We start from the raw sequence: 13,123 nt of genomic DNA, 5'->3' as shown, positions 1-13,123 counted from the left end.
GTGGAACTCGCTACCACAAGGAGCCGTTGAGGCGAATAGCATGGACGCATTTAAGAGGAAGCGAGATAAGCACATGGGGGAGAAAGGAATCGAAGGATATGTTGATGGTGTTAGATGAGGAAGGGTGGGAGGAGGCTCGTGTGGAGCATAGACACTGGCATGGACTGAATGGCTTGTTTCTGTGCTGTAAATACTTTGTAATACTTTGTAAAAAGAGGAGTTTATAATTACATGAAGCAAGTCAGGAAAAATTAGTTTACTAAATAGTTTCACAGTGTTAGGCCAGCAGTTGGGAAGGGTATGCAATCAGACATTAAGTATAAACTCAAAGACCTGATACTAATAATAAATCATCAATGAGCTCTCACATGGAAAATAGCATCCAAAGGTGGTCCTCATACTTACAGAAAAGCGGAAAAGGATTCAGAGAAGGGCAACAAGAATAGTTCCCGGTTTTAGACCATTCGGAGAGGGCAAGGAAACAAAAATCTATGCTCATTAGAACAATCTTGGGGAGGGGCAGGAGGCAGGGGATGTGATTCAAGTAGATTCATGTTTTTAAAACAAAATGAAGGGAATGAATAAGTGGAGTGCTACATTGTACAAAATTAGGATAAAACCACCCGAAGACTTATATAAACTAAGACCATGAGTTAACCTTACTATAAAAATAACTTCTTTGCATTTATGGGTTGCGATTGTTCTGTAACATTAATATTAATGAATGCACTAAGACTTGATATGGAATTTCATTTAACATAAATGGGTTAAAGTCTTTGGTAAAATAGTAAACAAAGGAATTACATACAAAGGCAATTAACATATTACAAATATCATAAATTTCGATTTGAACCCATTAGAGTCATCAACTAGTGGAATAGATTTACCTTGTAAATACTAACTCAGTTGAAGCAACAACAACAACAACTTGAATTTATATAGCGCCGTTAACGTAGTAAAACGTCCCAAGGCTCTACACAGAGTATTAAAAGACAAAAAATTTGACACTGAGCCACATAAGGAGAAATTAGGGCAGGTGACCAAAAGCTTGATCAAAGAGGTAGGTTTTAAGGAGCATCTTAAAGGAGGAAAGAGAAGTAGAGAGACGGAGAGGTTTAGGCAGGGAATTCCAGGGCTTAGGGCCTAGGCAACAGAAGGCACGGCCACCAAAGGTTGAGCGATTATAATCAGGGATGCTCAAGAGGGCAGAATTAGAGGAACGCAGATATCTCGGGGGATTGTTGGGCTGGAGGAGATTACAGAGATAGGAAGGGGCGAGGCCATGGAGGGGTTTGAAAACCAGGATGAGAATTTTGAAATTGAGGCGTTGTTTAACCGAGAGCCAATGTAGGTCAGCGAGCACAGGGGTGATGGGCGAATGGGACTTGGTGCGAGTTAGGACACGGGCGGCTGAGGTTTGGATCACCTCAAGTTTACGTAGGGTAGAATGTGGGAGGCCAGCCAGGAGTGCTTTGGAATAGTCAAGTCTAGAGGTAACAAAGGCATGGATGAGGGTTTCAGCAGCAGATGAGCTGAGACAAGGGCAGAGACGGCGGTGTTACGGAGGTGGAAATAAGCGGTCTTAGTTATGCCACAGATGTGTGGTCGGAAGCTCATTTCAGGGTCAAATATGACACCAAGGTTGCGAATAGTGTGGTTCAGCCTCAGACAGATGTTAGGGAGAGAGATGGAGTCAGTGACTAGGGAACGGAGTTTGTGGCGGGGACCGAAAACAAGGCTTCAGTCTTCCCAATATTTCATTGGAGGAAATTTCTGCTGATCCGGGACTGGATGTTGGACAAGAAGTCTGACAATTTAGAGACCGTGGAGAGGTCGAGAGAAGTGGTAGTGAGGTAGAGCTGGGTGTCGTCAGCGCACATGTGGAAACTGACACTGTGTTTTCAGATGATGTCACCATGGGGCAACATGTAGATGAGAAATAGGAGGGGGACAAAGGATAGCTCCTTGGGGGATACCAGAGGTAATGATGTGGGAGTGGGAAGAGAAGCTGTTGCAGGTGATTCTCTGGTTACGATTAGATAGATAAGAATGGAACCAGGCGAGTGCAGACCCACCCAGCTGGATGACGATGGGTAGGTGTTGGAGAAGGATGGAGTGGTCAACCATGTCAAAGGCTGCAGACAAGTCAAGAAGGATGAGGAGGGATAGTTTACCTTTGTTACAGTCACAAAGGATATCATTTGTGATTTTGATGAGAGCCGTTTCGGTACTGTAGCAAGGATGGAAACCTGATTGGAGTGATTCAAACATGGAATTGCAGAAAAGATGGGTACGGATTTGGAAGGCGACAACACATTCAAGGACTTTGGCGAGGAAAGGGAGGTTGGAGATGGGGCGGTAGTTTGCAAGGATGGAGGGATCAGGGGTTGTTTTTTTTGAGAGGGGTGATGACGGCAGATTTGAGGGAGAGGGGGACAGTACCTGAGGAAAGAGAACCGTTAACAATGTCAGCTAACATGAGAGCCAGAAAAGGAAGTTGGGTGGTCAGCAGTTTGGTGGGAATAGGGTCGAGGGAGTAGGAAGTGGGTCTCATGGACAAGATGAGTGCGGAGAGGTCATGAGGGGAGATCGGAGAGAAACTGGAGAGAGATGTGAGTTCAGGGCTAGGGCAGGGGGCAGCCTTAAAGGAAGTTTGGTCCAGTGGGCTAGGAGAAGGAAGGGAAATGGCAAAGGCAGCTGAACGGATGGTCTCAATCTTGGAGACAAAGAAGTCCATGAGCTCTTCACATTTGTTATTGGAGGTGAGGGTGGAGGAGACAGGGGAGAGGAGTTTAAGACGACGTTTAACAATGGAGAATAGAAGCTGGGGTTTATCTTTGCATTCCAGAATGATTCTGGAATAGTGTGCAATTTTGGCAGACGAGAGCAGGGCCCGATAATGCTTTATGTGGTCCAGCCAGAGCTGGTGGCGAATGGCTAAACCAGTTGTCTGCCATATCCGTTCAAGTCTGCATCCCTTGGACTTAAGGAGGCGAAGATGAGGGCCATACCAGGGGGAGAGAGTAATTGTTGTAATAGGAACTAGGGCATCAGAGATGGTGGTGAGGGTATGGTTGAGCAGAAATGCTGTGGTGAATGGAGGGCCAAAAGCTGGACAGTTGGGATTTCATTAGTACAGTTGTAAGAGAGTTGGGAGAGAGTGTTTTCCAGGGGCAGACACAGAAGGAAGTAGGGTTGGGGTGGGGGTGGAAGGGGGATGTGGGTGGAGAGCGATACGAGGAAGTGGTCAGAGATGGCCTTATCTGTGATTGACACGATGGGAGTAGCAAGGCTATGAAAGATGGCAAGGTCGAGGGGGTGGCCGTGAATATGTGTTGGGGAGTTTACATGGAGGGAGAGATTAAGGGAGGATAAGAGACTATTGAACTCAGAGGAGAGAGAGCATGATGAATTGAGATGGAGGTTGAAATCACCGAGGAGGAGAATTCGCTTGGTGCCGGGGCTAAGGGAGGAAAGCAGTGAAGATATCTCAGTAATAAAAATTTTATGGTACTTGGGTGGGTGGTAGAGAACAAGAATTTTAAATGTGAGGTGAGAGGGGTGGAATAAGGTGAGATGCTCAAAGGAGGAGAAACTGCCGGAGGAATAGGGGGACAGACCAAGGTGTGATTTGGTGATGAGAGCCACACCGCCACCACAGCGGTCTGAGCGGGGCAAGTGGTGGAAGGTATAGCCAGGTGGGGAGGTTTCAGTTAAGGGCAAGGTTTCATCACCCCTCAACCAAGTTTCTGTCAAGGCCATGATGTCGATGCAATCATCCACAATAAGCTCATGGATGGCAAGGGCCTTGTTCGCAAGTGAACGGATATTCTGGAGGGAGATGCGGAGAGGCTCAGTGTTGGCTGCCCCACTGCCAGTGTCCACAGGGTCAGCGCTGGGGGGATTCAAAGCATTCAAAGGGAATTGGGTCAGCAAACAGTAAAGGCACATGGTTTGCTGTAGGAATGTGAGGAGAGAGATTAGGAAAAATGTCTTTACTTATTTTATAGCATGGAATGCTATTCCACAGGGAGAGGTTGAGGCAGAGTCCAATGCATCTTTTAAGGGAAAAAAATGGATAAATATTTGAAGCAAAGGAAAAATCAAAGCTATAGGGGAGCATGGCCAGTCAGATTAGTATTGGATTGCTCTAACAAAGAGCTAGTCCAGACACGATGGGCTGGCATCCTTCTGTGCTATAAACTCTTGTGGTTCTGTGAAAAAGTGATGGGTGAACGGTTGGGGCCATAGTTGTGACAGGGACAGTGGGAGAGTCATTAAAAAACTGCACATAGGTTTATTTTTAAAAAATAATTAAAAAGAATGACTTGAAGGCTTGAAATGGCTGAAACTAGCTCTTACAGTGCCACTTGGCTGGAGATGCCATTTATTTCACTGGGGGTTCTCCAGCCTCCCGCTGTAATTTTGGCTGATGCCGTGGAGAATACATTATTTCTTCGGGGTTTTCACTGATCTTACGCTGAAGTTACGCCAGAAGATTGGTGGAAATTCCCATGAAATTTCTATCCCAAGTGTGCGGGACTCAATCAGAGGTTAGTAAAATCAGTAGAAAACATTAGTGGACAGGAAAATGTGACAGAAAAGTGAGACAGAAATAGTACGACACAAAATTGTGACACAGGAGGTAACATGAACCGAAAGTGCATGTCAGGTGCAAAATTTGATCAATACATTGATATATATATATACACACACGTATATCCAATGTGTATATATTCTGTCATTTTATGTGGGCATTGTATATATATTGTTTACATGGAAGAATATAATATATTTCTTGATTTTCTTTCAATAGGCCCTTTGTGTGGAAATCTGCGCTAGACGAAAACATCATCAGATTCAGAAGGGTGTTGCTCAATTTTGGCTCTTAGTTGTGCTTTATGGTAAGGTGTTACTCACCTGCTTCTCTGTAAGAATTTTAGTGCTGGTAAACAAACACAAGATTTTTTTAGGAACAGGAAAAAGCCAATAAATATCAACAAACTTGTTCCTTTTTGATAGATCAGCTCCGCCTTACCTGCCTTCTCACCTCACTACATCCTGCAACCCCTTCTCTCTTCTAATTGCATCCAATTGCTTTTTGAATCCATTTGTACTGTCAGTTGCTTGTTCCTAGCTTCCGAATTATAACTTGTGCCCTGCTATTTGAATCATTTGCCATGGTGAATAATTTGACTGGATCAGCTTTCCCTCCAATCAGGCAATTCCATATAATTACTTCAAGCGAGAGTTCCAAATTATTTGGAACATCATCTGGTAATGCTGATAGATACCAGACTTATAACAGTTTCTTCACGTGCAGGTACCTTTAGATTGGAGTAATTCGGCAAGTCCGCTACCTGACTGCACCTCATGGAGACTTACAGCTTTACCATCTGAGGATATATACAGCATCCAAACACCACATTCATACAAAGAGATTTGTAGTGTTGTGCTGAAAAATTCGCACTGCTGAACTCTATTTTATGCTGGTGTTTTCTCATGTCTATGGAAATTTCAGCAAACATATGAAAAAAATTCAATTATTTTATAGGTCCACGCACTAGCAGATCTCTTGTGGCATTGGTCTCAGGTCTGGAGCATGGCTCTGATGACAGGATTGCCCCGCTGGTTTAATTTCACACTGCGATTCAATTCAGATTGATGCTGCTGGTCTAATCTCAGCTCCAAGATTCAACGCAGGACTAATCCTGAGTTTAAGGAACAGCCCTTCATCTTTCTATTGGGCACTTTACAACCTTCTGGCCTTAATATTCAGCTTAACAACTTTAAACCTTAACCACCGCTCTCATTTTCTCTTTGACATTCTGTAACCATCTTTTGCTTCTATGTTTGTCCCATTATCAGCTCCTTTTGCCTTGCACCATTATTTAATCACTCCTGCCCTCTATCCTATCACAGACCCATCATTTTGGTTCTTTCCCTGCTCCCCTTTTCCCTAGCTCTGTACTTGCTTAAAAGCTGTTCATCACCAGCATCTTCCAGCTCGGATGAAAGATCACTGGCCTGAAACGTTAATTCTGTTTCTCTCTCCACAGATGCTGCCTGACCTGCTGAGTATTTCCAGCATTTTCTGGTTTTATTTCTTGGAATTTTTTGAGGATGTAACTGGTAAAATAGATAAGGGAGAACCAGTGGATGTGGTGTATTTGGACTTTCAGAAGGCTTTCGATAAGGTCCCGCATAAGAGATTAGCGTGCAAAATTAAGGCACATGGGATTGGGGGCAAGGTATTGACTTGGTTAGAGAACTGGTTGGCGGACAGAAAGCAAAGAGTTGGAATAAACGGGTCTTTTTCCGAGTGGCAGGCAGTGACTAGTGGGGTACCGCAAGGATCGGTCCTAGGACCCCAGCTGTTCACAATATATATTAATGATGATCTGGACGAGGGAATTGGATGTAATATCTCCAAATTTGCAGACGACACAAAGCTGGGTGGGAGGGTATGCTGTGAGGAGGATGTCGTGAAACTCCAGTACGATTTGGACAGGTTGGGTGATTGGGCAGAAACATGGCAAATGCACGATAATGTGGATAAATGTGAGGTTATCCACTTTGGTGGCAAAAACAGGAAGGCAGATTATTATTTGAATGGCAATAGATTGGGAGAAGGGGAAGTGCAAAGAGACCTGGGTGTTCTTGTGCACCAGTCGCTGAAGGTAAGCATGCAGGTGCAGCAGGCGGTTAAGAAGGCAAATGGTATGTTGGCCTTCGTAGCAAGAGGGTTTGAGTACAGGAACAAGGATGTCTTGCTGCAGTTGTACAGGGCCTTGGTGAACATAAGAACATAAGAAGTAGGAGCAGGAGTAGGCCATACGGCCCCTCGGGCCTGCTCCGCCATTCAATAGGATCATGGCCGATCCGAATCTAGACTCACGTCCACTTCCCTGCCCTCTCCCCGTAACCCCTAATTCCCTTATCTGCTAGGAAACTGTCTATCTCCATTTTAAATTTATTTAATGTTGCAGCTTCCACAGCTCTCTGGGGTAGCAAATTCCATAGATTTACTACCCTCTGAGTGAAGAAGTTTCTCCTCACCTCAGTTTTGAAAGCGCAGCCCCTTATTCTTAGATTATGCCCCCTAGTTCTAGTCTCACCCATCAGTGGAAACATCCTCACCGCATCCACCCGATCAAGCCCCCTCACAATCTTATATGTTTCGATAAGATTGCCTCTCATTCTTCTGAACTCCAATGAGTAGAGGCCCAACCTACTCAACCTTTCCTCATACGTCAACCCCCTCATCTCCGGAATCAACCGAGTGAACATTCTCTGAACCGCCTCGAGAGCAAGTATATCTTTTCTTAAATATGGAAACCAAAACTGCACGCAGTATTCCAGGTGTGGCCTCACCAATACCCTGTATACCTGCAGCAAGACTTCCCTGTTTTTATACTCCATCCCCCTTGCAATAAAAGCCAAGATTCCATTGGCCTTCCTGATCACCTGCTGCACCTGCATACTAACTTTTTGTGTTTCATGCACCAGGACCCCCAGATCCCTTTGTACTGTAGCACTTTGCAGTTTCTCTCCATTTAGATAATAACTTGCTCTTTGATTTTTCTGCCAAAGTGCATAACCTCACACTTTCCAATATTATATTGCATCTGCCAAATCTCTGCCCACTCACTTAGCCTGTCTATGTCCTTTTGCAGGTTTTTTATGTCCTCCTCACTCATTGCTTTCCCTCCCATCTTTGTATCGTCGGCAAACTTGGATATGTTGCACTCGGTCCCTTCCTCCAAATCGTTAATAGAGATTGTAAATAGTTGGGGTCCCAGCACTGACCCCTGCGGAACACCACTAGTTACTGATTGCCAGCCCGAGAATGAACCATTTATCCCAACTCTTTGTTTTCTGTTAGATAGCCAATCTTCCACCCATGCCAGTATATTACCCCCAATCCCGTGATTTTTTATCTTGATCAGTAATCTTTTGTGTGGAACCTTGTCAAATGCCTTTTGGAAGTCCAAATACACTACATCCACTGGTTCCCCTTTATCCACCCTGTATAATAATAATAATAATCAACTTTATTGTCATTGTTAGTGCACAAGTGCAGTACAACGAAATGTAGGCTTGTGGCTCCCGAGAGTGTACATTTAGATTAAGACATTTAAACATTCAACATACATTTGGCTTGTAATACATTAACATAAACATAACCATAATAAAGTGCATTGGCAGATGTGCAGGATTTAGAGTTTATTTGTGGAGTTCAGTCGGATGACAGCCCTGGGAAAGAAGCTGTTCCTAAATCTGGTCATACGGGTGCGAATGCATCTGTAGCGTCTCCCAGATGGCAGGAGGGCGAACAGACTGTGGCTGGGGTGGGTAGGGTCTTTGATGATGGACCGTGACCTCCGTAAACATTCGAGCAAATTTGTCAAACATGACTTCCCCTTCATAAAACCATGCTGACTCTGTCCTATTAAATTATGTTTATCCAAATGCTCTGTTACTGTTTCCTTAATAATGGACTCCAACATTTTGCCAACCACAGATGTTAGGCTAACTGGTCTATAGTTTCCAGCTTTTTGTCTACTTCCCTTCTTAAATAAGGGTGTTACATTAGCAGTTTTCCAATCTGCCAGGACCTTTCCTAAGTCCAGGGAGTTCTGGAAAATAATCACCAATGCATCCACAATCCCTACCACCACTTCTCTCAAGACCCTAGGATGTAGGCCATCAGGTCTGGGGGATTTATCCACCTTAAGTCCCATTATTTTACTGAGTACCATCTCCTTAGTGATTTTAATCATCTTTAGCTCCTCCCCCCCCCCCCCCCATTGCCCCCTGTTTGTCCAGTGTTGGGATATTTTTAGTGTCCTCTACTGTAAAGACTGATACAAAATATTTGTTCAGCGTCTTAGCCATCTCCATGTTCCCCATCACTAGTTTCCCGGTCCCATCCTCTCTAAGGGACCAACGTTCACTTTAGCCACCCTTTTTCTTTTTATATAGCTGTAGAAACTCTTGCTATCTGTTTTTATATTTTTTGCTAGTTTACTTTCATAATCTATCTTCCCTTTCTTAATTAATCTTTTAGTTATTGTTTGCTGGCTTTTAAATGCTTCCCAATCTTCTATCCTCCCACTAGATTTGGCTACTTTATATGCCCTTGTTTTCAGTCGGATACTATCCTTTATTACTCTACTAAGCCACGGATGGCTGTCTTTTCTTTTACTCCCCTTTTTCCTCAGTGCAATATATTTATCTTGAAAGATGTGAAATATCTCCTTGAATGTAGACCACTGCTCTTGTACCGTCTTACACTTTAATCTGTTTTCCCAGTCCACTTTAGTCAATTCTACTCTCATACCTTCATAGTCTCCTTTATTTAAGCTCAGTATGCTGGTTTGAGATCCAACTCTCTCACCCTCAAACTGAATTTGGAATTCAACCATATTATGGTCACTCATTCCAAGGGGATCCTTTACTAGGACATTTTTTATTAATCCTGTTTCATTACACAGGACCAGATCTAAGATTGCCTGCCCCCTGGTTGGTTCAGTTACATACTGCTCAAGGAACCCGTCCCAAATACACTCTATGAACTCTTCCTCAAGGCTTCCATGCCCAATTTGATTAGTCCAGTCAATATGAAAGTTAAAATCCCCCATGAATATAGCTGTTCCCTTATTACAAGCCCCAACTATTTCCTGATTTATACTCCGACCAACAGAGTTGCAATTGTTAGGAGGCCTATAGACTACGCCCACTAGTGACTTTTTCCCCTTCTTATTCCTTATCTCCACCCAAACTATTTCACTATCCTGATCCTTTGACCCAATATCATTTCTGACTATTGCAGTGATTCCATCCTTGATTAACATAGCAACCCCACCTCCCTTTCCTTCCTGTCTGTCCTTCCTAATTGTCAAATACCCTTGTATGTTTAGTTCCCAGTCATGATCATCCTGCAGCCATGTTTCCGTAATGGCCACCAGATCATACCCACGTGTAGTTATTTGTACCGTCAACTCATCAATTTTGTTACAAATGCTGCGTGCATTCAGATAAAGAACATTCAAATATGTTTTCTGACAATTTATTCCTGCTTTTACCCCTTTTACTACTTTACCTTTATCATTATACATTCTGTCCCTTCCTGACACGCTCTGGTTTTTAATTCCCCCACTGCTACCTTGCTCTATTGCCTTCTCCGCTGTCATTTTTATTTTTCGCTCTCTTAAAACCTCCCCCCCACTAATCAGTTTAAAGCCCTCTCTACAGCCCTAGTTATTCGATTCGCCAGGACTCTAGTCCCAGCACTGGCCAAGTGAAGTCCGTCCCAACGGAACAGCTCTCTCCTGTCCCAGCACTGATGCCAGTGTCCCAGGAAGCAAAACCCATTTCTCCCACACCAGGCTTTGAGCCACGTATTTAACTCTCTAATTTTATTTACCCTAGCCAAATTTGCACGTGGCTCAGGTAGTAATCCAGAGATTATTACCCTTGTGGTTCTGCTGTTTAATTTGGCCCCTAGCTGCTCAAACTCCCTCAGCAGAACCTCCTTCCTTGTCCTATCTATGTCGTTGGTACCAACATGGACCACGACAACTGGATCCTCCCCCTCCGACTCCAAGTTTCTCTCCAGCCCAGAGGAGATGTCCTTAACCCTGGCACCGGGCAGGCAACACAGCCTTCGGGACTCTCGTTCTTGGCTGCAAAGAACTCTATCTATCCCCCTAACGATACTATCCCCTACCACTACCGCACCTTGAATATTGTGTGCAGTTTTGGTCGCCTTACCTGAGGAAGGACGTTCTTGCCATGGAAGGAGTGCAACGAAGATTCACCAGGCTGATACCTGGGATGGCAGGAATGACGTATGAGGAGAGATTGTGTCGATTGGGCTTATACTTACTGGAGTTTAGAAGATTGAGAGGGGATCTCATCGAAACCTATAAAATTCTGTCAGGCCTGGACAGACTAGATGCAGGAAGGATGTTTCTGATGGCCGGGGAGTCCAGAACCAGGGGTCATAGTCTAAGGATAAGGGATAAGCCATTTAGAACTGAAATGAGGAGGAATTTCTTCACCCAGAGAGTGGTGAGCCTGTGGAATTCTCTGCCACAGAGGGCGGTGGAGGCCAGTTCATTAAATATATTCAAGAAAGAGTTGGATATATTTCTTAAGGCTAAAGGGATCAAGGGATATGGGGAGAAGGCAGGGACAGGGTACTGAATTTGGATGATCAGCCATGATCTCATTGAATGGCGGAGCAGGCTCGAAGGGCTGAATGGCCTACTCCTGCTCCTATCTTCTATGTTTCTATTTCCAGCGTCTGCAGTATTTTGCTTTTGTTGATTTACTTCTTGTGGTGGCCTCAGAGGTCTCAGTATTCATACTTTGTTACTTGCAAACAAGGAAAAGGTCTGGAAATGCACAGGTCAGTCAGTGAGCGCTGTGAGACCATTGTTGACGGATGCTTTTTCAAAATGTTGTTTATCATTCCTTTTTGAAAAAAATATGCAACATTTGTTAGAGCATTTAACTGAACCAAAGCAGTGAGCATAGCCACATGGCAAGCTGTCAGTTCACACAGCCTCTTTGTCCAACTTGACCCACACCCAATGTCCCCTCTAAGCTGTGCACATGCATGGCCGCGCAGTAATCTGCAAGGAACCACGTAGGCCGCTCACAAGCGTTTCCATTTGAAATACCGCACATGCGCAGAAATTTAAAGTGACCGCACATTGAAACAAACAGGCGCCGCACAACAAAGACAATTTAGAGGGAACATTTCCCACACCCAGTCTCTTTCCTTGACCCTGGCCCTAACTCAGGCCTTGCTTCTCTACCTCACCTATCCCAATTGTTTGACCCTGACTTAACTCTCACCTGGCTTCTCTGCTCAACCTGACCTTCAACCTTCTGTCCTCCCCACTCTAGGAAAAGAAAGAAACTAGTGTTACTTAAAGTTTACTATGTTCTTCAAATTCCAGGAATTGACCCTGGCCATTCTGAATCTGCACTGTACTGATTTCCTTTTCCTTGACTTGCTCAGACTCAAGGGAAACTCGACAGACAGGAGAGGAAAGGCCAGAAGAGAAATGCATGTCAGGCTAAACTGTTGGGTGAGAGTCTAGACTGTCAAAGAGGTTGGGTGAGGGTTTGGTCAGACAGTGATGTCAGCTCAACTTGGACATGAATTGAACTGAATTTTAAACACCTTGAAGGACTGTTGAATTTTAAAGTGAAGTTTTTCATTACCATTTTAAGTACCCTTATTAGGTTTGAAATTAGCTTGTTTTATATTTAATTCAGCACTACAGTGAGTAACAACAATTTAAAAAACTGCAAATGCTGGAAATCTAAAATAGAAACAGAACATGTTGGAAATAACAACAGGTCCATCAGTCTCTGCAAAGAGGAAAGATGGGTTGACGTTTCAGGCTGAAGTCTCTTCCTCAGAACTGAAAACTGAGAGATTGTCCAACGGTTCTCTTTCAGCTTTTAATTTTAAAGACGTACTTACAATCAAAACATTAACCTATCTTTTTGCTTTACAGGTGCTGGTGAATCTCTTGTGTACTTCTAGCATTTTCTGTTTTTATTACAAGAAAGTGTATTGTCTTCACAGAACTAGCAATTTGGGAAGGAGTCCACAGCTGGAACTATAACTATTCAGCAACAGATGTGACATGGCCAGCTGCCAGAGATTTCTGCCGAGAGTCCTTCACTGACCTGGTTGCAATTCAGAACCATGAAGAAATTAATTACCTGAATAACCTTTTCCCAAGAAATCCAAATTACTACTGGATTGGAATAAGAAAGATTCATGATGTTTGGACCTGGGTTGGAACTAACAAATCACTGGATAAAGAGGCAGAAAACTGGGCTGAAGGTGAACCTACTCCTGGGGCAGAAGATTGTGTAGAAATTTATATAAAGAGACAGAAAGATACAGGAAAGTGGAATAATGATCCTTGTGAAAAAAATAAACGAGCATTATGCTATTTAGGTAAGTTTTCTTGACCATTTTTCCACAGAATTTATTTTTTGGGGGGGAAGAAGTTACTTTTAAAAGTTTGGTTTTTAAAACAAAATGTATTCAAAAGGTTTTTTTCTAAAAGGCACTGAGAGGATAGATAGA

At 43.6% G+C, this 13,123-nt stretch overlaps 1 protein-coding gene across 1 annotated transcript in view; it reads left to right on the top strand.

Annotated features, from left to right (window-relative positions):
• The first annotated feature begins 3,056 nt into the window (after window positions 1–3,056).
• Window positions 3,057–13,123, top strand: part of LOC147121957 (L-selectin-like) — a 60,182-nt gene continuing 50,115 nt past the window's right edge. Inside the window, exons 1-3 of the mRNA XM_085978096.1 lie at window positions 3,057–3,068; window positions 4,817–4,904; window positions 12,611–12,991. Coding sequence (XP_085834222.1) covers window positions 3,057–3,068; window positions 4,817–4,904; window positions 12,611–12,991 — 481 coding nt within the window. The remainder of the gene's footprint in view (window positions 3,069–4,816; window positions 4,905–12,610; window positions 12,992–13,123) is intronic.

Source organism: Somniosus microcephalus, chromosome 3 (assembly GCF_052327205.1).
Source record: "Somniosus microcephalus isolate GS21.2 chromosome 3, FLI_Smic_1.0, whole genome shotgun sequence".
NCBI lineage: Eukaryota > Metazoa > Chordata > Chondrichthyes > Squaliformes > Somniosidae > Somniosus > Somniosus microcephalus.
Note: the sequence above shows the minus strand (reverse complement) of the source record. Positions and strands in the feature narration are given on the sequence as shown.